The sequence below is a fragment of the Ammospiza nelsoni genome, chromosome 10, assembly GCF_027579445.1.
Source record: "Ammospiza nelsoni isolate bAmmNel1 chromosome 10, bAmmNel1.pri, whole genome shotgun sequence".
Classification (NCBI taxonomy): domain Eukaryota; kingdom Metazoa; phylum Chordata; class Aves; order Passeriformes; family Passerellidae; genus Ammospiza; species Ammospiza nelsoni.
Genome location: NC_080642.1, coordinates 19,443,477 through 19,467,045, shown reverse-complemented (window position 1 = coordinate 19,467,045; position 23,569 = coordinate 19,443,477). Strand labels below are relative to the sequence as shown.

The following is a 23,569-nucleotide window of genomic DNA, read 5'->3' as shown; positions in this document are numbered from 1 at the left end:
AACAAAGTCCCAGATGTGTTCCCTAAAAGAACTCCACTAGGATGTTCTAATTTCCTGGTTTTCATAAACTTTCATCTTACCTTCCATGCACAATAATAATTTGTGATCATTCTAATTGCAGCCAAAGCTTACAATGTTGGGTTTCAGTGTAAACATCAGGATTGATGCACTGCTTTTCAGAGTCAGGAACATCAGCTATTCCCAACTTTCCAAATGAGAAAGGTGAGGGAAGAAGCTCAGAAATCATACATGGAACTTCTGAATTTCTGTACAAGCAGACTCCTTAGAACCTCAGACACCCCAGTGATGCAGTGCAGGTGCTGTTAAGGGTACCTGTTCTGGCATAGCTCCGTGTTCAATTCCAGTTCTCAGCAATCTGTAGCAGTTACTGAACAGATCCCATTTGGTCAGATCATGAGCACTGGAACGAGAGAAAATCAAGAGGGATTAATTGTGTTCCTCAGAACCCCCAGCCCAGAGAGCTTTGGTGGTTTCCACAGCTGACCAAGCAGCTGCACAGCACCTCACTCCACGCTAAAAGCACAAGTCAGGCTTTCTGATAATCCAGGAAAAATGTTTTACTACATGGGATATTTTAGGGAGCAGATAAACTCTCTCCATATCATACACCTATAAAGGCTACTTAAGCATAGCTGCTGCTTCTCTCTCTAAGTTATCGTTCCTCTTTTGGAAACATTGACAGAACTCCAGAAAACCCTTCCCTGGCATTGCAGTAGAAACTACAGCCAAGCTCTATCAATATCTACTGAATAAAAATGGCTTTAAGGAAAATAAAGTTGTATATTTTTCTACTGTCTTATTTGGAAAAAAATAAGACACATGACCACTAGATATAAATACCCTGAATACCTCAAGTGAGACCATATAACACATGGACATGAGATAGAGATGGTGGCAACATTTCAGTTGCACCAACCTGATTTCATCAGTGAGAGGAATAAAAATGAAATTAGGGACAAATACTCTGTAAGGCTGTAGCCTTACAGACCTCAACAGCTCATGAAATGGCTGGTTAATAGAGAAGTGAGAAATACAGCAGCAACTGAAAAACATCAGGTTGCCTGAAGAAAAATACTCTCTCAGCAAGTAAATTTACATTTAAAACATTTTTCTGCAGTGGAAATAAACTGAGATAATTTGAAACAGTTTGTAATATGTCAATAAAAGAGCAAGCCAGCTCAGAATACTCAGAAACTTGCTGATTGAAGTGCTCACCTGGAAGGAGGGATACTGAGACTGAATTGGGAGTCTCAACTGGATGCAGCAGCCTCTTGCATCTGACTCATACCAGCACCTGGATCACCCAGCCAAGCTCACTCCTCCACCCACCCCAGTGCCTGCCCTGGGTCAGACCATTAACTGCCTTGCTCAGCCAGAAGGAAAAGCTCCCTAGGTCCAAAAGGGCCAGAGGCTGAACTCAGCACTGGCATTGCCCAGGTCCTTTTGGAGGCCCTGCCATGAAACACCTCCCATGCTGCAGCAAGCCAGCCCTGGAAAATGGCACTGGTAAGAGCTTCACAGAAAGCCATCAGAGTGCCCTGTGCACTCCAGGGCTGGGCCATTAAAGCCAGGGTGCACCTTAACTCCCAGTTCAAATCCACAAAGAGAAAACCAGGAACACTTAAAAAAAATATTGGAACTAAAAATGTAAAAAGCGTAAAAAATATTTTGTGGACTTAGATGGTCTTTGAGGTACTAAAATAAAATGTTTCATGGATAAATTAGAGGCTGCCAGAGAGCTGCCTCTGACTGGAGATATTAAGCACAGAGATGCTGCTTCCATGAATCACAGGGTTGCCAGCAAGGCAGAGTGGTACTTCCTTAATTACAGCACTGTAATTAAAGCTGCAAAGTCTCCTTGGTGTGCAGAGGCAGATACCTGCACAGATTATCCTACAGAGAATATCAAAGGAAAAACTGTCTCATTCCTGGCTTTTCAGTTCAGAAATTCCCCATCAGGCAGCCAGCACAGGGGCCATGTCCTCACAGCTGGGGACACTCAGCTCCCTGCCCTCTGCCTTACAGCTGAGCTCAGGAAGGGCTCTTCAGCCCTCTTCAGCCTCCAGAGCTGAAAAATTCTAACTATGTACAATTTACACACAGCCTTTCAATTGAAACTTTCTTAAAGCAGAGCCTCTACATTACAGTTAGGCATATTCTGGTACCTCTTTATCACTTTTGAGCTACTTAGCCATCAAAATCGTAGTTAAAAAGGGATCTTGGACACCACACAATTCTCCACAGAGGTTCAGGAAGAAAATTCACACAACACAATTTTCCCTTAGTTCCTTCCATGTCAGACTATTCATGGACTTCAGAAAACAAGTTCCAGTATTTCATCCAAGTATTTCATCATTTAATTCTTATGGACAGCCCTGTCTGCTGGGGCACATTTCTGCCAGACAAGAGGCAGGTGAAGTAAAGGTACCAGTTTCATGGTGTTTCTCAAATGTGGCATAAAACAGCTTAGAAAAGTTTCTTTTCCGAGAAGTGACCTTTCCACCCACCAAACTGCTTCACTTCTTCAAGATGCACAAAGAGAGGGAAGCTGTACCTTGGGCTTTGAGCAGCTGTGCTACTGACACAGTCTAATTTCTCTAATAAGGTTTCATTTAGCATCACTCCCACACTGTGATAAAGAAGAAATGATTTGTGGCTCTCTGCCACCTGCACATGAAACTTTCTCTCATGCTGACAGGAGAAAGTGCTTCCTGCAGTTAGAGGGCAGATCAGGCCTTTGTGCTGTGCTCCAGAATTCACAGTTCCAGTGAAGTTCTCCAGGTTGCTCTGCACATGCTGAGGATGCCCATAGGTCTGAGAGCAGCAGGAACCTGAAAAGCTGATTTGTGCCTGGTGAGGGAGATTCTGTGCAATCCACAAAGGGAAATTTGGCCAACAATTCAACTGTAGGAAGAAAATGCATCTTCCATGCTCTCACCATGAACTACTAATTATTATCTTTACTACTACTAATTAATTCCATAATTTTGAGGAGAAGTAGCTCAAAGGCATTGAGAAACAGCTTCCTGTAGGCTCCCTAAGCTGATGCCCAAAGCACAGTGTCCCTTGTGCTCTGACTCTGTCCTGTGGGAGAGCAGGACCTGTAGTAATTTACTCATGGGTATAAGAACACTGGGAACAAGGGAGGAGGTGCCACTTGCAAATCCCATCTGCAAAGGTCATGGCACAAACTGAGCAAGGACCAGATCAACCAGTGTCACTTGCACTGACAAACTCCACCAGTCACTCTTCCATCTCCACTTCAGATTTCAGGCCATGTGTTTTCTCATTTCCCCACACCTGACACTGCTGATACTTGCTGAAAGGATAAAATTAACATCACAAATTTGTGAGGGAAGGCACCACCTACTTGTGAAAAGATGTCAATCTCTTCAGTGTGGAGAGCACATTGTATATGTCATCATCATCAGCTTCTTCTCCCTGCAAATGAAAGGCAATCCATGAGGAGAATCCAGCAATTCAGCCCAGTACATTACTGCACAGGCAGGAGCAGCTTCTTAGGGGTTTACACTGATATCAAAACCACCTCCAAAATTTCCAGTGACTTTTACGTAGATTCCATAATATTTAAGTAGCCACTGCATAGCACTAAAAAACAAGCAAGTTCATCTGACAATATTCAGCATTATCACTGTGGTAATATCCAAACCTGTACCCTTTAGCAATAGAAAACATTCCCAAGACCAAAATCTGAGTTCTATCTTATTTTATAAAAAGGACTGCACCACCAGCTTTAATCACTAGCTGATGAACATGCTACAGCACAATTTTAGAATTTTCTGTAAACTAAACAGCAAATTTCCTTAGTGAATCAAGTGAAAATAAGGTATTTCAGCCCTAATTTTTCCAGCAATTTTCTAAAATAAGAAACCCACTTGCAACCATTCTTCTCCATCTCACTTGGATAATTTCTTTTCCATCTAAAAGGCTAACAATTAAAACACCTTCCTGCCTTCAGATGCAATTGTCAATCAGTGTTTCTCTCATTATCAGCCCAGATAATTACTTAGGCACCATTAGGCAATTTTTTAAATTTAAAATGTCTTTACAATGATGAAATAGACTCATTAAAATAAATTATTCAAACAAATATCACTTAAAAAAGAGTATCACAAAAGGCCATAATTTTAAATCCTTGCTACTGCTGTTCTCATTCTTCCAGGTTTCCAACCTGTATCTTTTACTCTTTCCAGGGCTCTTTTAACATGCCATTATATATATTTTCTTAAATCCTCTCTTCTATTCAAACCATAATCCAATCTTGATTTTGCTGCCTACATATGCATCTGGGACTATGGGAATCACTAAAAACATTAATGTAAATGCAACTTCCTCTGTACTTTTCATCATCTTTCATCCATTCATCCACTTAATTCCTTATGTGGACTGTTTTAATACTCAACTGAATTTTCAGAAGCAGGATTGTCCCACAGTCTTGTTTCACATGACCAATGATTTGAAGGCTTAATGGCTACTGTAAGGGACTTTCCACAGGGAGAAGTGGCTCCAAATAATTATAAAACAGCTGGTGCTGCACTACATCTTCAGATGGATCATTTCATGGCTTGCTAAGAATGTTTTTCTGTAGCCTATCCTACCATATTTTAGGCAGTTCAACAATTTTAAGAAAACAAACCTCCTGCAGTAGATCCTCGACAGAATGGTTGAATCGATCCACAAATTCATCAATAAGTTGGCTGTGGGCTATGTCAACTCTGTTCTGGATGGTGTATTCCTCACTGCAGAGGATGCTGTAGGTTTTGCTGCAGGCTTCCAAAACATCTGATTCCACATGCTTTTCCACAACAAACTTAATCTGCTTCAGTAAGGCATCCAGATGCTGCAGAGCAGAAAAGAACTTCAGCTCTCCCTCAATGGGACAATGACACTGAGCAAAGCCACTGCCAGAACACCCACCCAAGGCTGCACTGCTCATGTGCCAAACAGAGGCACAGCACTGTGGGGCTGAACAGGGCTCACACCTGAGAGCAGCCACACCTCCTGCCCAAGGCACAATACCTTTTCCATTCTGCCTGTGCTGTAGATTTCCAGGTCAAAGTACTGAGGGATTTGCAGGAGGTTTGCAACCTTCTCAGCGTCAGCAGAATACTGGAACATCATGGCAACAAAACAGACAACAGGGAAGTGAAAATAAACCCCTGCACTGTAGAATGAGAAAGTTTAAAGACAGCTGTAAATCCCAGTGAAAGATTTATTTTGTTGAAAACAGTACCTTTGATAGCAGCATGGGAAGTGCAATAATGAAATGTTCAGTCAATTTATTTCTGTCGTCTATCTGAGTTTTTCTTTCTTTTGCTGTCAAGACCTGGAAGTGATCAAATGTAACTATAGTAAATACATTTTCTGCATATAGCATTCATTAACTTTTCTAAACATTGTATTACAAGCAAAAACCCATGCAAGTGTATTTTTTAATAAATCAAACAAGGAGGGAATAAAAAAATCAAAACACATTTGGGTTGAAGAGTGATTAAAGAGTGTGTCCTAAGCAGCTGTGATTACAAAGGAAAATACTGTATCACCCAGTATGACACTGTTTCCACACATTAACATCTTTTTAGGATTGAAATTCAAATATAATCCCAGTCAGTGGAATTTTTGCTATTGCTTCCAACTGTACTGAACTCTGGCTTTCACACATTAAACCAAGCATTAATGTAAGACCTCAGGGCAAAGTGAAGTATAATTAAGAAAACCAAAACCAAACCACACTGTAACAATGATTTCCATTAGCAGATTCGTGGCCTCCTCTCTAAATGGAATGGAATTCTCAGTGAGAACGTGCATCCAAGTTCACAGCGAGGTACTGAAGAACTAATGCTGTCAGAACAAAACCCCCTTGAACAGAGAGACAATAATCAAACCAGCATGCTTTATCAAAGCCTAGATCTGGCTTCCTGGCTTAGGAAAGAAATGAATACTTCTGAGAACAAATAATGATAATAAAATACTGAAGTTAGCTAATGATTCACATGTAGCCAATCAGCCAGACTGCACAGTAAGGGTTACAAGCTAAAGTCAGAGGAGAAACTACTTCACAAGAAGGTGAGTGCTTAATTAGAAATCTGCTCCCTTTCAACTCAGAGAAGTTGGTGGGATTGTGAGACAGGATGAATCTCCAGGGACAAGGCAGAGAACCCTGCAGTTACCATCCCACAGCATATGGTCAAAGTAAAAAGAAGCAAAAGCTAAGTGTCACCTCTCCTGGCTCTGCAAGGGAGGAGGAGCAGCTGGACACAAGGCATGTGCCTGGATGCCAGGCACTGTGCCAGCAGGAACCCAAAACAGCCATGGAAGTGGGGGGAATGGATCAGTGACCAGGACAAGTCACCACTTGCACAGTGCAAGGTGCAGAGATGGCTCCAGAGCAGCCTCAGGCCCTGCACACCCACCAGGGCAGCACCAGCCAAGCTCAGAGCAGGGCAAACTCTGGCCAGAATCCCAACCCTGACAGCCCAGAATGTTCTGGGGACCAAATATGGCTGTTCCCTGGCACTGGGAATTGATCTGTGTCCCCAGCATGACTTCCAGGCTCTTTTGATCATCCTTCAGAAGGTGGAATTTGTTTTACTGATCTGTTTTCTTTGGCTCTAAATACAGACATTAAAAACTTAAGACTAAGGAATTTGTTGAACTTCAGTGAATTGAGGTGTAGATCTCTTGAGAAAGAGAAAATACCTGGAAAGTTAATAATGACATTATTTAGTGCTCCAAACAGAAAATACCAACTTTTTTTTTTTTTTTAATTTAAAGGTCACTTTGACTGTTAGAAAGGTTTGCAGCTTGAGACAAAACACTTGTGCTTACCATGCAGTTTTTGTAACAAAAGATAAGACATGCTTATGTAAATTTCAGTAAGTGCTTTCATGGATTCCCTCCTTAATCCTGAAATGTTTTAATAAATTAGGAATTCCTAAGAATGTGCTTTATAAATTAAAGTACATAAAGCATGTTTAAACTGATGGCTTCTTGGAGCTTTTCCTGGGATGCTGTTTCTGGACATGAGACTAATCTGCTTTGGCACATTAAAAAATCAGAAGTAACTGTATTATTTTAGCAATCGAGAATGCCAAGACTCTCCAGATTTCATCTTTATTAAATCTGTGGCTTTAACAAACTAGTTATGATTATTTAGAATGGATGCTAAAAGAAGAACCATTTGTTCATGTGGGTTTATTCCACTTTTGCCTATCCTAAATAAGATGGGGACTACCAAAAATCAGGTGAATATGTTTAAAAAGCTGAGACTGCTTTGGAACATGGATGCTGTATTTATGGAAAATACAGCTGAAAGCCTGTTATTACCCTGACCCTGTGACTTAGAATGAAGTGTTTAAAACTGCATGTCCAGCCTTAGGAATGGCCTTCCACTGGTGCTCAAACAGTCCCCATAAAATAAGCTAAAGAGGCAATTTGTTCAAAATGTAAAGTTCTGAAATTTTTAGGGCACTCCATGGAAGAGGCCTAAGGGGACGGATGTCTAAAAGCACAGACACATTCAGAATGGTCCCAGTCCCACCCCTCCTGCTCAAAGCAGAGCCAGCCCAGGGGCCACACTAGGAGGATCAGGGCTTTGTCCAGTCAGCTCTCAAAAACAACCAAGCACAGAAAGGGCACCAACTCCCAGTACCTGCTCCCGTGCTTAAAACCTTCATGATAAAGATCCTGTTGACATTTCTGCAAATTTTATGTCCATATTAGCATTAGCAGCACATTCATTTTTATGGAAGACAGTCAGAGGCAGCCTGCTCTGCTCCTACACTTTCTACTCTTATCTAGGTTTAACATTAGGGGCTAATGATGTGGGTACATTACAAATATAAGGCAGAGATATGATAAAAAGAACATCCAAAAATATAACAAGAAAAGACTTTTATGCTGAAAATTTATATTGCTTAACTTGGCCATGCAACGCCCAAAATTAAAGAGAAAAACAAACATGTCCAGAAACAGAATTTCTAATATTTTTCTTAGAAGTGTTCAGATGAAACAGCAAACACCAATTAAAAAACTCTACAACAGGAGTGTCCAAAGTGGTGTCACAAATATCCTCCACGCTCTGGTGGCAGCAGGCAGCTGCAGCCCCACTCACCCTCTTGCCGGTGCCCCTGCCCACGGGGGGATGTGCCTCGGCAGCCTGTCGGATGGTGCACACCATCAGCTCGATCAGGGCGCTCTCCTGCCGGTCCGACATCGCTGCGGGGACAACGGGGACAGCAGGCATCACTGGGGGCAAGGCAGCACCAGGGGGACAGTGTGGGACAGCAGGGCAGCACACAGCACCAGGGCAGCACACACACCACACACAAGGCACACTGGCACATTCACTGAGGCTCTCCTGCCGCCTCTTTGATTTGCCATTCATGACCTCGAAAAATGGACACGGTAGAAGTGAAAGCAGCCCAGAGAAATGCAGGCTGGAGAAAAGGATCAGTGAAGGGGAACATAAGGAAGATCTACAAAATAAGGGAGGGTCACAGAAGGGAAACAGTGACAGACAATTCACTGTCACTTCCTCATAAATTCTCTGCTCTCTGGCAAGTGCTTCTGCTCACATTTGGAGGCTCAAACCCCACTAGGCTAAGCAGAATCAATTTCCTAATGAAATTACCCTATAAATACCCCCACTGTAGCAGGTGCAAACCAACAGGCCAGCCTTTGAAGCATGGACATGATGAGCACACCTTGCCAGGAGCATTGATTTTTCAAACACCTAAGCTCTGTGAAGGCCTCTGAAGCAGGAGAATCCTGGGGAATTATAAAGGATCTTGAATGACACTCATTAGCCTTAGGACACTTTGCCCCCAAGTCTCCCTGGCTACTTTGTGCAGCCAGGTCTATTATCAGCAAAAGGAAATCTGAAACCAATGGTGAAATAATCCCCTTTGTTTTTTCTCTTGAGCATTCACATTACCTGGAAAAGTCCCATATTAACTAGCATCACCTTAAGTGCTTGTTTATTCAAAATTGTCTTAGCTATTTAATTCATTGAAATAGTTATTTAAACATTCAGACAAAATCAAGTTAAGACTTGAGTAAACTCCCTACAACATTAGGGAACCACAGTAGAGTACATTTGATTTAAAAAAACCTCCAGAGAACAATAAAAAAGAAAAATAGAGTACAAACTGCTGCTTTTGAAGGAAAGTACATTAAAAACAGATTAACTCAAAATCTTCAAATATGCTTTCCAAACAAACCACAACATAAAAGATGTTTCACTATGGGTGGCAGAGGTATTTAAAGAATAATTAACAATACTGCGCAACGTCAAGGAAGCAGAGGGTTAAGCCAATACCTTCCTCTCCTTGGACTGGCTCCTCCAAGAGCAATTCTGTCATACATTCCCAGTCTTTCAGCAGTTCTTGAGAGCTCTCCCACAAGCTGTCCACCAAATAGGCTGCATGTTCATGCAACTAGAAAATCCAAAGCAATCATCAGTACAGCTCTTGGTATTAAGCACCAGTTCTTCAACTTTCATAATCATGTGGCCACACAGATTGTCCTGGGCACATATCTTACGTTAGTTGGAAAGAAGATTCAGTTTGAAACTAATTCAGGAAGGTTTTCTCCCAAATGAATGACACCAGTGCAATGGGGTTATGCTTTAACAGGAACTAAATAAAACCAAACTGAGCTTCTTTTGCACAAAGCTGCTTGTTTGGGAAAAATCTTTCCCAGAGTTTTGACCCAGAAGCTGTAAACTTACCTTCTCTCACTTTCTCACTGCATTACAAAAAGGAGAGATGGTAAGGCATGAGAGTTGTAATGTACTTGTTTTGAACTAGCAATTGGTTTTCATCCTTCTATGTGCTCAAAAAAGGGGAGCAAAAATCCTGGTGATTTCACAGGCTATAGATTTAACACTAACTTCAACTGCAAAAAAAATGTTTTCATGTGAATTAACACAACTGTTGTAAAGTGAGAAAAATAACCCATAGGCTTCTGCTGTTTTCTAAACTTATCTTTAACTACTACCAACAAGTAACAAGCACAACACACAGCTTGTGCTTGCCAGGGACTGACTCCTTAGCTGGAAAACATCCCTGAGTGCAGAGAGGAGGTGTCAGTACATTCCTCTCCTCTGTTTCTGACAGCTTTAGGCAAAATGTCCCAGAGTTACTGCTGCTGGGCAAGGCTCACTCCCTTGAATGCACCCCAGGCTGCAGCTTTAACTCATCCCACCCACAGGCAAACTCCCAATTCTCCAGCTCTTTACTAAAATTGGAGTCAGGATATTCTACTTGGCTCCCAACAACTCTCTCAAAAGCAACAATAGCCAAAACTGGCCCTGAGAGAGAAGTGACCCTCAGGGAGCAGCATGGGAGGCACTTTGCTGATCTTGGCTTTGGGAGTGGAGCAGAGTCTCTTTTCTCCTCAGGACAGACAAGGTCAGTGCTCAGTAACTCAAATCACACTCACATCTAAGGGCTCCACACTGTAAAACACAATGAACTCTACAATCTAAGTTTGAAAGAAGCTGGAACTAAAAATCCATTCAGGTGGCAGACAGAAGGACCACACAGGTAGTGACATTTCATTCAGAATAATTTCTAGGTTTATGAGGTGTTTCTAAAAAACAAGACCTGTACCAAAATTTTCTCCTTCCTTCTCAGCAACTCTGAGTGTTTCTTTTCATTCTCTCAGTCAAGTCCCTTGTTCAAGGCTTCATAACAATTAAAATAACCAATTGTAATATCTTTACTTTTGCTTTTTACCCAAAATATACTACAGTCCCTTCTCTAGAGAAATATTTCTGTCATTCCCTTCTTTCAATCTGCTTATTTATCAAATCAAATCAATAATTTTGAACCTTTCCCCCTCTATCTTAAGAACATCCTGTACCTGACAGTACCTTCTGAAATTCTCCTCCCTCCACCACCACTCCCCATCTCTATTACTGTTACTACATGTACCACACAATTTCCCATAGATGCTGTCTCTATAAATCATGGGCATAACCCCACCCTGGGTGTGTTCACCAAACACTTCATCTGTGCTTGTTTTCCTCATCCTCCAAAGGTTCTAAGATGCATCTTCATAAAGCCCTGGAAGACCTCATCTCATCTCACAGCTGACTCTGCTCTGAGCTAAGGACCCTCAGGTCCTTCCCACTGAGTTAATCTATGATTCTAAGCAGAATTGGAGATATTATACAATTTTTGTCCTGTCCTGATTCAAATTATTTTAGTCCCCAAAGAATAACTCCAGAGGTATTCTCCTTGCATGGTTATGTAAGCAAAGAACCATTTCCATTTGTGTGCAGCAATGTACCCTGGCAGCCACCACAGCACCAGCAATGCAGTGTGAGTACAGTGGGGACATGCAGGAGTTAAACCATGAAGATCTTCAGATCAATTTCCTTAATGGAAAAAGAAATGGAGGGGCAGGGAAAAGGGCTTATGGTATTTCTAAAAATATAAAATAAAAGGGAAAAGAAAGACAATTTATTACTGTATGTTGATAAATCACTACTTAAGTTCCAGTTTTTTTAAACATTTAAAGGTTAAAAATGACTTTTTTACCTCACTTTCAAGAAAGAAAAGAACCAACATTCTAATAAGGTTTCCATTTGGGCTATTTCGCCCCCTCCTCTTTGCTAGAGCCTCTTCAGCTTGGGGATCATGTCTGCTGAACAGCCTGAAAATAAGAAGAAGGAGCTCATGGCTATCACAACAATTCTCATTTCTGCAAGAATATGATGAGCATTCATTCTTGATACAGTAAATTTGTTCATAAAACACTGCAAGTATCTCAAGCTATTTCTTTCAATGGAAAGAGGCCACAACCTCTGCCTGTCTGAAGAGATGAATTTGTCTTCAGTCTTTAAGTTCACAATGCTACAAGAATTTCACACAGGAAAAAGTTCTCCAAAACCTATTTACATTGAAGGTTTTGCATAGTTTCAAATATTTGTATCACTTGTACAGTTTTGCATTTATAACTTATCCAGTCTTGCAGTGGAGGCAGCACCTACTGCACCAATGCACTGGGAGCTGGGGTTGCATCACTTTGGCTGGGACATGGGACAAACAAACCTGACATCCATCAAACAGCCAACCTCAGGTACCAGGAGCAGCATCAAAGATAAAACCAGCTCCTACTCATTATTTTGGGTTTTACAGGTAAGTGAAACACTCTGCAACGGGTTCCCTGATGCATGGCCCATCCCAAACTCCTCTCAATGATCAAATTTTCCAAGAGACCTCAGATGTGCCAGTATTACTGTTACAGCAATGACTGCTTTACTTTGAGAAGTTTGAAAGCTGCTCCTGGCTTTTACAGTGAAATCACAAAGCAGATTAACATGTGAAAGACAGAATTCTGATTTCAGTGCTCTATTTCACTAGAGGGAAGAACAAGTTACACACAAATGTTGTATTTTAGTTAAAAACATTACCTCATCCCCCCTGCTTATCTTAACAGATAAGCAATGAGCACCTGTGCAGGTGCTGATACCTCACAACCTGCACCTCAGGGATGAGTCAGTGCTCCTGTATTTGGTGATCCTTTATATCCTCTGTACTATTTGCTTTCCTTGGCCAAGCACAGAGAGCATGGCTGATGATTATCACAGAGAAAGTGCTTGTGAAATGTATTAAATTAGGTGAGATAAATCACACCTCAAATGCCTGAAATAGATTCTAACTTATTTAACTGGAGATTTTCTTTACAGAAACCAAGACAAAATTAGTTAAGAATGGGACAATCTTGTCTCCATGTTGTTAGCCTTGAGGCACATTTGCAGAACACAGCTTAGTACCTTGTAAAAGAAGTCAAAATGAAGTTTTGTCTTTTTCCTAAGTACACTGTGGAGAAGGTATGTCCTTATTTACCTTGAAGCATTTTTCAAAAGTATTCTGTCACGTGTTGATTAATAAAGGAATTTTAGTGTGTATTTTTAATGAGAACCAACCCTTTCCAGTGACTAGTACAATGTCTTGTTATTAATGAAAATCTACACACGTATTCCTTGAAACGGGTAGTGCTTGATCACAAGCTGGAATTCCAAAAATCCACCAATGGAAGCTTACAGTTACAATGTAGAGCTGTAAATGCTTAATAAACCATAGACAATTAGAGCATTGGCAAAGAAAAACAGGTGTCTTTGTGTATTTTTTCCTACCTGTATCTTGGCATGAAAAAATTAGATAACATGGGTTCTAATATAAATCCTCTATACATGTAATAAAAAACTCTGTCACAACCCATGAGAGGAAAAAAAATCAAATTCCTGCTGAAAGATTTTTAACTGCAAACAATAAAAAGAAGAAGTTAACTCTTATGATGTGGCAATGCCCTGGTCACAGTTACAGAGGTGGTGTGTCACATCCATGGAAAAGCTGGATCATGTCCTTTGGCACAGTGAGGACATGAAAGATGTAACCATAATGCAATATATTTTCAGGGGAAGACAGTGAGTTTAGAAACAAATTTTGTAGTTATTGCTACATAAAAACTTCTCAAGTTCACAACAGAGAAATAAACTGTCTTAAAACTTGCTAGAAATTATGACTGTTGACATATCAGGTAGATCACCCCAGACTGCAAGCCCAATATATGTATCTTATCACACCAGGAATTCAGCAAGTGCTGCAGAACTTAAACCAACTTCAGAAGTTTGTGCAGCCTTTGTATATTTAACCCTCAAGGAGCTGGGAAATGTTATCTGAATTGCAGAGCAAGAAAAATGTACATTCAGTTTCTTCAAGTCCTCAGATCTTGTTTAAACAAGAGAATAAAGTCTCTGGTTTAAATGAAATACCCGATTTGCTAAATTGAGATATTTCACTCCATTGCTTCTTTGGTTTTTGATGTTATCTCTTTAGGAAGCATTCACAAACTTGGTCTTTTTCCAGAGTAACTGATGACTTACTTTTTGTGGAGGAACTCCCCAGCTGCTACTGCCACAGGCCGGTGTGCTGAGTACACCAGGTGATAAACATTCTCACAGTCTTCATTGGACAGAGCCTCCTCACTCCCACTGAAAGAGTCACAACAACACCTCAGCTACAGCAGAGGTTTCATCTCCATCCCCTCACCTCCCACAGCTCACTTGGGACAGCTACAAGGTTGGTTCACTTCCCACAAAATCCTGCATGGTTCAACAGGGACTTCAAGGATCTTTGGTTCAACTTGAAAATACAGATGTATTTAAAGGGTCTGTAAGACTGGAAGTTTCTCTGATTTCCTTCTCCCAGTTGTATCAATATAGAGAAAAAATAATATTATTAAAATATCAGCATGACTGCATACAAACCCACCCCTGCTCATTCCTCAGACCATCACACAAACTTCAGTGCACATACTGCAAGATGCCAAACACTCATCAAACAGCATAAACCAAAAACCTGGAATCACAGAATCCTTTAGGCTGGGAAAGACCTCCATGCTCATTCAGTCCCACCATTAACCTAGGCCCTCTGGGTTCACCAATAATCCATGTTCCCACTTCTGAACATTTCCCTGGGCAGATTGTCCCAGAATTTTAGCAAAAATGATATAAAAATACCAGCACTATCACAAAGAGAATGTTACCTCCATCCTTGTTTAGTTTGCATCCATTAGAGCCATTTATGTATCAGGAGTCTAAATCATTTGGCATCAGACTAGACATAATTTTAATTGGTCATTCTCCATCAGCATTGCTCCAGACACCTTTTTGGAGTTCCTACCTGCCAGAATATTGCCCTGTGCTTTTCAAGGTGACCCAGACTCTCCTCATGCTAAAGGCATTTAGCATTGCCTGTGTTTTCAATGGACAACCAAAGGCAACCAAAAAGAAAGCAGGAACAGACAAAAAAAAAGTGCAACTGGGTAATTTTTGACCTTAAAACTTATTGTGTTCCCAAAAATTGCTAATAATGGAGGGAAGACATGTGCTCTACATGTCATTTCAGATCATATTTGTTATATTTACTTTAAAAATGTAACAGTAGATGCAAGATTCCATTTCTTGCTAATATTACAAGGCTAATCTCTTTAAAGCAGAGTGACCCATAAATAAAAAGCTGAAGTCTAGACTTTACTAAGGAAAGGCTAGGGCAGTCTTTTGTCCAAATTCTGCATGTCCAAAAACATTCTTCAAAGTGGAGCCACTGGATATAAAATATGAGGCAAAAACTCTGTGCATCTGCTTGTAAACCAGATGTTCTTTAATACAGCTTTTAATAAATATATTATAAAAGCCTAGCAGTGCCCCTTACGAGGCTGCTGGGGACAGGCTGGTTCCACATCAGCATGTAGGAGGATGTCTGGGGTGGTCCTTACCTCAGGGGAGCCATTGCATCCCCACATGGAAAAGCCTGGAAAAAGGTGTCCTACCATGTAACTCTTTCCAGCTGTGTCAGGAAATCAATCAACTCTCCCTACAGTGGATCTGTGTTACTGCTGGAGTTACTCTAGCAAGCATAACCCACAGCCACTCATTTTGGGAGGACAGTTGTTCTGCCCTTGGCAAAGGTAGAAATGCCCTTTGGCATTTTCCACACAATGGATGCATTAATGTGTGGACACCTAAACATCCGCACATTATTAAACTTTGCCTCCTATATTTCCATGAAACGAAATACCTAACTTTAGCTTCATGTCCATATCATATGTTCAGTTCACCTCCACACTAAGTGTAAATTAGCACGGTCAGTCCAATACCCAAGCAAAGCACCCAAGCCACTGGAATGGCAGCGGTGTAGGGACCTCTGCAGTGCAGTGCAGGGGCTGGGTGGGGCAGCACTCACTGGAGGATGAGCGTGACCAACCGAATGGCTTCCACAGCGACGTCGTACTCCTTGTCCAGCGTCATGGACACGATGCGGTCCTGCAAGGCAACTCCAGGTCAGTGACAGCACAAACACAGCAAGGCCAGCAGATGTTACAGAAAAACTGCTTCTGGGGAGAAAGATGTTTCAACTGCATGCTGACAACGAGAGCCCCTCAATATTACCCAACTTTTTAATGTACCCCTTAGCTGTGTGTTATAACAGGAACAAGTGCTTCAGCAGTCCTTATCCTTGGTGTTTGCCAGAAAGGGAGGGAGGAGATTTGGGAGCTGCAGCACTGTTCTGGGTTGGATCAATTTAACAGGTCTTTCCTGCAAAGTCACATACTTGGGTTGGACAACAGCAGAAAAACTGCCCCACTGCATTCCCTTGAAACCAAATAATTTCAGAGGAAGGAATGCTGCATATACAGAAACACTGTGAAGAAAAATCACACCTGAATTCATGCATCTGCAGGTTGCCTGTAAAGTTGGGACCTTTTCCCTGTCTAAATCTCAAGGTTTTAAGCACAGCTCAAGCATTATACTACAGAATTTCCCCAGGAAAGTGGGGAATTCCATGGTTTGATTTTGTGTTTTCCTATATTCCTTCTAGTGGAGACAAGCACATCATTCTCCTGTCAAATCTAACGATTTTCTAACTTCTAAGGACCCTGCAGTTATGAGGAGTCTTTTAGGGATTTCTCTCTCCTTAGGTTCAATTTGATTACTGGCAAAAATAGCTGTGATTGGTGTATGTTGTCCTTCCTATCTGGGGAGAATTTCCATCCAGCCATAAAAATGCAGTATGTCTCAGTGCTCTTTGCTTGACTGAGCAAGTTACTGAAGAGAAATCAGGCCATCTGAAAACAAAACTTGATTTTGCTGGCTTAACGTGCTTCAGGAAGGAGTAGTTACTCCATGACATTTTGGGATATGAAAAAATAGAAATCAGGGACTGGAGAATAAACAAGGGAAGTGTATGGCAACAAGAGTGAAAGCCACCAGAGCAAACCAGAGCAAAATAAAGGTTTTCACCTTTCTTCTCTACTATTCCATTTAAGGGCTGAAGGGGAACATCAAGAAACTGTTTATTTCAATACAGAAATTTCAGATCAGTACTTAAAAAATGCATCATGGCTGTCTCAGTTGTTACTTCCTAACAAAACCAAGTCTGCAGAGACACTTCTTGTCACTGTGACTGAAGGGGCCTCTATCAATCACTATTAAGCTCCTGGAGAATTTGATACATTTCATGTAGATCTAAACAGCTTTAAAGACTGTGAGAAGTCCATGAAGAGTCCCAAAGAAACAACTTTCCACACAGGACACTCTGTTATGAACAAGAAAAAAAAATTTCTGTCAACTTTTCCTAAGTTCCTGGCCAAGGAACAGCAATAAGAGCACCATAAGAAAGAACAGCCGTAGATCCTGATCTTAAATGTCTCACTAGAATTTCATATATTCTCTCAGAGTTTATCTTACACCCCAGGGAGGGAATCTACTCTCCTGTCCACAGAGCAGGAGGTACCCTATGAATCTGGAGTCCTTTGGGACTTTGAAACCAACCAATGCGAGAAGGTTTCCTTATCCTAAAAAACTGTTCTCTCAATTTTCCCCAAAAATATCAGGCTTAAAATAAACAGCAGGGATGTGTCATTTTCTGCCCTGGGGCCAGCACCTCAGTGTTGTGGCACCCACCAGCCAGGCCCCAAGAGCCTTCCCAGCAAGACCCACACCCCCAGTGCCTCTGAGGGTGTAACTTCAGTGGCTGGGGAAGTTCCAACCCCCAGTTGCTCAATCTGCCTTTACAGAGATTCCCTGTGCCATTGTACAGCAGCAGAACAGGGCACAGGCCTAGATTTTTAAGCTGAAATACTAATTCTGAATGTCTCTGAAGATCAGTTTTCCATTCTATATTTGGCTGTGAACAAGGCAGACTGAGGAGCCAATCTCTCTCTCCTTGTGCTCCCAGGCTGTGGAGACAGCACAGGGTGAGGGATGAGGGACTCTGGCACTGCCTGCAGGGCAGTTAATTCACAGCTTTTCCATATGGGGTCAGTTAAGGTCTGTGTCAGACAGGATTTCCTGATGGAAAACAAAAGTCTTCTCTTTGATGGACAAATTTTTGTTTTGATGGATGAAGCTTATTTTCCTGCATATCACCTACTCTTAGAAACACAAATGCTGGAAAGAACAGGCATTTTTCTTTGAAAGAGGGAAAGGATCACATCCTTGTCACAGCTCTCTGGAAGCAGGTGAAATATTAACAGCCCAGCACAAGGCACTCTGGATCAAATTAATTTATTCTTTTAACAGCTAGAAGACCTCTAGAGAGATTTCTCTCAGTTTGAATGGATTGAACTGAACACCAGCTGAACTGTGCAGGTCGATTAAATTCTGAGGAAGAAATATAAATAAGCAGCCATGGAAGTAAAAATGGCAGTTAGGTCAATTATTTCTCAAAGAGGTGGTGGTAGAGTCTGTGGTGGCAAGACATTTAGTTAATGTATCAGAGATTCAAAAAGCATTAATTTGGAACTTTGCTCCATCCTGGTGCCAAAGGCCACATCCCTGACAGCACAGCTGTAAATCCAAGTGCAGGCATTTGGGCCATGCCAGCTTTTTGTTCTCTTGATGTGGCAGAAACTGAAAGTGATTAATCATTATGTTAAACAAATCTGTTCTCTAGGCTCACAGAGACTTTGAGCATTTTCTCCTCTGTTTTATTTCATAATGATAGAGATATGTGTAGTAAAATAAGCTTATATGGGACAGAAGAAAGAAGAATTACTAACAAGGCTCCCTTCCCTTTGAACCTCTTAGACAGAAATGCAAATTCCCTGTACCATTCCAAGGCAAGCAGCAACGCAGTTTCCTTTAAGAGAATTGTCTGTGCTGTGAAAAGCAAGCTGTATTTAGAGGTTTCATGTCCCTGTAGTTTTCTGGAGTACATTACAGAGTAACTATTGCCCAAAGCGTCTCAAATTGTCCTGAAAGCTTCGCAGGTGCATGGGAGAGTTCAGCCTCAAAGCAGTCTTTTCTTTTACAAATTATGGGAACCTGACAAAGAAGCATCCAGTACATTTTCTACTAAAGAGAAACAGATAAAAGGCCATAAGAGCTTTAGTGATCAATTTAAAAATAAATGGAATTACAGAAGCAGCAAATATAAACAAATCTAAATCTGCACAGAACAGGAAAATCATCAGAGTTAGAGGGTCCATTTTTCTGGTTGCCCTGTGAGGATAAAGCAAAGCAGACTTATGGAGGCATTAGAGAATAACTTTGAGGTCTGAATCTGTTTACCAGATTCTCTCCTATGAGAGGACATTTTGTCTTTACTGCAACAGTGCCAGAAACTGGCTTTATAAAATTAGAAGAATGCAGGTCCTTAGGTGGTCTCTTAAAATGATTGAGTTTTATCTCCTACTTTAGCCAACTATACTTAGTTCATTTCTGGCAGACATTTATTTAATCTGCCCTTTAAGACTGTTATCTTAAAGAAGGATACTATTAATAAAGAGTCTGCTCTATTATATAATTATCATTTTGGAAAAAAGCCTTCCTTAATATCTAGGCTTATTGCAGGTTAAGCATCTTTTTCCTGCATCTCAAGTGAATGTGGAAAAAGGCTGATTATCATGTTTTTATAAACTGTTTTCATACAGGGAGAATCTACAGGGAGAAGTTTAAATCTTGTGCACGGTATTTATAAATATTTAAATCTCCACTTTTCTAAACAGAATTTTTAATCAGCATTATAATAATGATTTAAGTTAAAATAAACCAGTCGGCTCTGATTCTTTTCTAAACAATATTTTTCGTCAGCATTCTAATAAAGATTTAAATGAGATAAATGAGTTTTTCCTTGGGGGTAGCCTTTCCCACAGTAGTGTGTTCTGCAGAACACAAAAGCCACGGGGAGAGGGAGCAGCTGACATGGTGGCAGTGCCTGAACACTCTCCTCAGCAGGCAGCCAAACAAGAGCAGGGACAGGTTTCCACACCCATCTCTCCAGACAGTTCACTTGTACAATAAAGCAGTCAGACCACAAAGTGAATTAACAGCCACATTCTTATCCAGATATTACACAAAAAGTTTGCGCTAATAAAAAGCCCATGAAATATCCCCCCAGCACTCCTCTCCTGAAGGGCCAATCTGGCTCAAGGGGTTTGGAAGCACAATGTGGACTCCTGTTCTGCAGCAAGGCCAGCTCACTGTGTAAAGCACTGTGATGCACATCCAAGTGACTCTCCCTCCAAACACAAGCACATATTGAGCTAAAAAAGCTGTGTAACAAACAATCTTTCATTATAGGCTGCTACTTTCAGCTATATTTTAGATTGTGTTCGTATACATCCTTTAAAATCAATAAATCTAAAATTAAATAAGTACGGGCAGATTGAATAAGGACAATATATAAGCTATAAATAATACATACAGACAAATAATCATCCTGGTTAAGTCTGACAAATCTTCCAAGACAAACTCTGTGAAATGGCTTTGGCTTAATTTCAGCATTCAGTAACATGGTTTTAGTGGTGCAGTTACAAGCCGTGTCCCAAACTAATGAGTTTACTCTTAATAGACATGACTCAAAGACCACAACAGGATGATGACACTTTTACTTTCTGTCCTCCTTCCAAAAACTGTATTTCATCTTACCTTGAATCTATTTGTGAACAGCTCCAGTTTGGGAAACAACTCTCTGTTGGTATACAGACTCTGAAGAGCTTTCAAACACTTCAACCTCACTTCACCTTGCTAAATAAAAAACACTGAGATTAGCTGTCAGAATACTTTAACCAAACGCAGATGAATATTAAAAAACATAATACTGTAATTTGTTTAATGTACATTTAAAATGTTATGCAAATGACCAAAGCCAATTTGCAATTTAGCTGAAAACCAAAACCCACATGCAGTCACCTACAATGCTGAATTTCTTCCTATTTGCATACAGAAAGAATTAATGTGCCATCACTTATATGTCTGTTAGTGCTTCCCTTTCGAGTGACTCCACAAAAAGATAAAGAATGCAGCAAGTAAATCCAAAATAAGGATGCAGGATTTCCAAGTGGTTGATGCAGGCAGTGTGGCTAGCAAAAATGTTATAAACACAAATCTACTCAAATATACTCTGTGGAGTTCACTGGAGTGTCAATTTACTTTTATAAAGTGGAGTCACTACAGAGTGAAGGAGCAGCAATGTGCCACAGACCCTCAACACACCACACACAAGATGGTTCTTCATAAGTGTGAGATTCATCTGGCTCACAGGAGCTTTGAACACCCCAAACACCTTCTAGCAAGGAACTAATTGGGTGGGAATGCTTGTTAGGTTGATTCATAAGAAACTTATACCAGTGTAAAAGCTGCAAACAGGATGGACAGGAAGGCCAGCAAGAGACATAGTAAACTAAGAGATGAACTTAACTAATTCATTCATTAATTAATTAGGAGGTCAAGCACAAGAGGAACATCTGTTTCAGAGGACCCTGGGTTCATCCTCTCCACAGAAACAGACAATAAGCAAAGTAAGAGGATTGCAAAGAAGGAAAAAGCATTTTCTTATGTGTTAGGAACTGGTTTTAAGAACCATGACTGTCCAGGTATCTAGAGACAATTATGGCTTCAAAACAGTTCCACACATCAATGGAGTATGAAAATTAAGATTGAACAGTATAACTTAAAACTCTTACTTTCAAGAGAGCTTTTCACCCAATTATATCCTAGTTTGTACACTTTTAATTTATGCTCCCAGATACACAGGAATAAAAAAGATGCTTAAAAGCAGAGAATGGCAAAACTTGAAAGCCATATTCAAATGAAAATCTATAAAAACCAAAAATCCCTACAGACATTTGTCTGAAATCTGAGAGACATGATAAACAAACAAAATATAAGTATTTTCCAAGTTAGAGAATTAAACTTCTGTATTCTACCTCTGAAAGACTATGTTGGAGCTACTACAAAGAAGTGTAAGAACTGTTCTTCCCTGTGCTTTAATTCGTATGTCTTCTGAAGTAGAATATGAAATTCCTCAGGAATCTCCTGCACTGTTGTCTCCTTTTGCAGCAGCAAACTTCCAGAGAAGTTAATAATTTTGGGGTGACTGCTAGTCATGTGAAGTGGAAATAGCTTATGGCTATTGCCTCAGCCTTCATTTTTTAAATACCAATTATAGCAAAAAATTATCTCCCGATCAAAGCAAAGCAAAATCAAGAAACTTGGGTACCAGCTGGCAGTTTTGTCAGGCAGTGCCAATGAAAATCATGCTGTTAAGGGATCTTGTGCTTCTGAAAGCTTTGCATTTTCAGTTGGCTCTTACTCCATTTTTTTCCAATTTCTTCCTGTTGCACCTCCACCCTCCTTTCTGTGCCTCCCAAAATGTCTCTCTCCATTCCCTCCCTTTTCATTATTTGACACTTGCCCCAGACTCTTCCCCATTCTGCCTACAGTCTGTCTCACTCTGCAGATGACACATCCACAACATCAATAAAACCTCCTATCAGGTAGACTGGGACATTAAACACATCAGTGATTTAAAGACTTAGAACCCCAGGGCACTTCTGCGGCCTGGAACAAAGTACCTTACAAAGCAGAGGAAGAGCAGTCTGATAGAATTCTGCTGTGCCTGGTCCAAATGGTCCAGTTTTTTATCCTAACACTGTAATTCAAAATTTCTTTGCTATGAAAGAACACATTGATTTTCAAAAAGCTGAGGTATAAATATGTGTTAAGGCTGCAGGCAGATGACTAGACCCTGGCCTGAGGTTAAACTAACAGAAGAGGGTGGGAGAAAATACTGCACATGACATGAGAAATTGCTGGATGTGACAGATGAGAGTGTGAGATTCCACAGATGGGTAAAGGGAGTGATGTGAGAAATGGATGGACTTCAAAGACACTAGGAGGGGGCTGAGAGCTGTGAAGTGCAGCTCCACTACATTCTGGAGGTGCTACTTTGTGGAAATGTTCTACAAGGTTTAGAATATGCTCCCAAAAATCCACTGCAATTATTCAAGGAATAATTTATTTCAATTACAAGTCCTAGTAAAACAAAGCCCTCCACACAACTTAAATCCTGATCCTCCAGCCTCAGCTGACCTCCCCACTGGTTTGCTAACTTGAACAATGAGATCTTCTCCTGGGGCATGGCAACTTGTGAGGCACAGCAATGTCACCAACAAGGGACACGGAGCAGCAGCTCTGTCCCTCCAGGCACTGCCATGGCTGTGTTTCCATGTCCAGCATTCACTGAGACACAGAGCAGTGGCCCTGGGGCAGACACTGGTCATGGCCCATGGGAGCAGTAAGCAGGATCTTCCTCCTGACCAAATTTTGCTCAACTATTGTAAAAGTCTGGGGAAAATTTGTAAAGGGAAAGTTTGAGAACAACAGGTTTGGAAAGAAATCCCATGTCTAGAGGATACTCTTAACAAGTGAACTGCTCATCCCAATGAAGGCAAGATGCAGATTCCTGGCAGCTGTAGTTAAAAGAACCAGCAGCAGCAGCTGACTGCTATTGTTAGTGAAAGCCAACATCTGCATAACTCGCGCTGTTCAGAATTCAGCACAACAGTGACCAAGTCAGATCCTAAATATTAAGATGATGTTTGAAGTCATTGAGAAAAGTAATATTTTTCAAGAATCAGCTGTTAACTATCAGTTATGCAAGTCATCCAAATGAACTTGCAGACTGACAATTTTTCCCAGCAGTGCTCCTAGAAAAGGAGAATAGTC

At 40.9% G+C, this 23,569-nt stretch overlaps 1 protein-coding gene across 1 annotated transcript in view; it reads right to left on the bottom strand.

Annotated features, from left to right (window-relative positions):
• STAG1 (STAG1 cohesin complex component) overlaps positions 1–23,569 on the bottom strand; it is a 149,680-nt gene that overhangs the window by 25,416 nt on the left and 100,695 nt on the right. The window contains exons 11-21 of the mRNA XM_059479133.1: positions 20,489–20,587; positions 15,801–15,880; positions 13,940–14,047; positions 11,589–11,703; positions 9,362–9,479; positions 8,156–8,259; positions 5,276–5,368; positions 5,062–5,151; positions 4,679–4,882; positions 3,392–3,462; positions 334–421 (exon numbers count right to left, since the gene is read on the bottom strand). Coding sequence (XP_059335116.1) covers positions 334–421; positions 3,392–3,462; positions 4,679–4,882; positions 5,062–5,151; positions 5,276–5,368; positions 8,156–8,259; positions 9,362–9,479; positions 11,589–11,703; positions 13,940–14,047; positions 15,801–15,880; positions 20,489–20,587 — 1,170 coding nt within the window. The remainder of the gene's footprint in view (positions 1–333; positions 422–3,391; positions 3,463–4,678; positions 4,883–5,061; positions 5,152–5,275; positions 5,369–8,155; positions 8,260–9,361; positions 9,480–11,588; positions 11,704–13,939; positions 14,048–15,800; positions 15,881–20,488; positions 20,588–23,569) is intronic.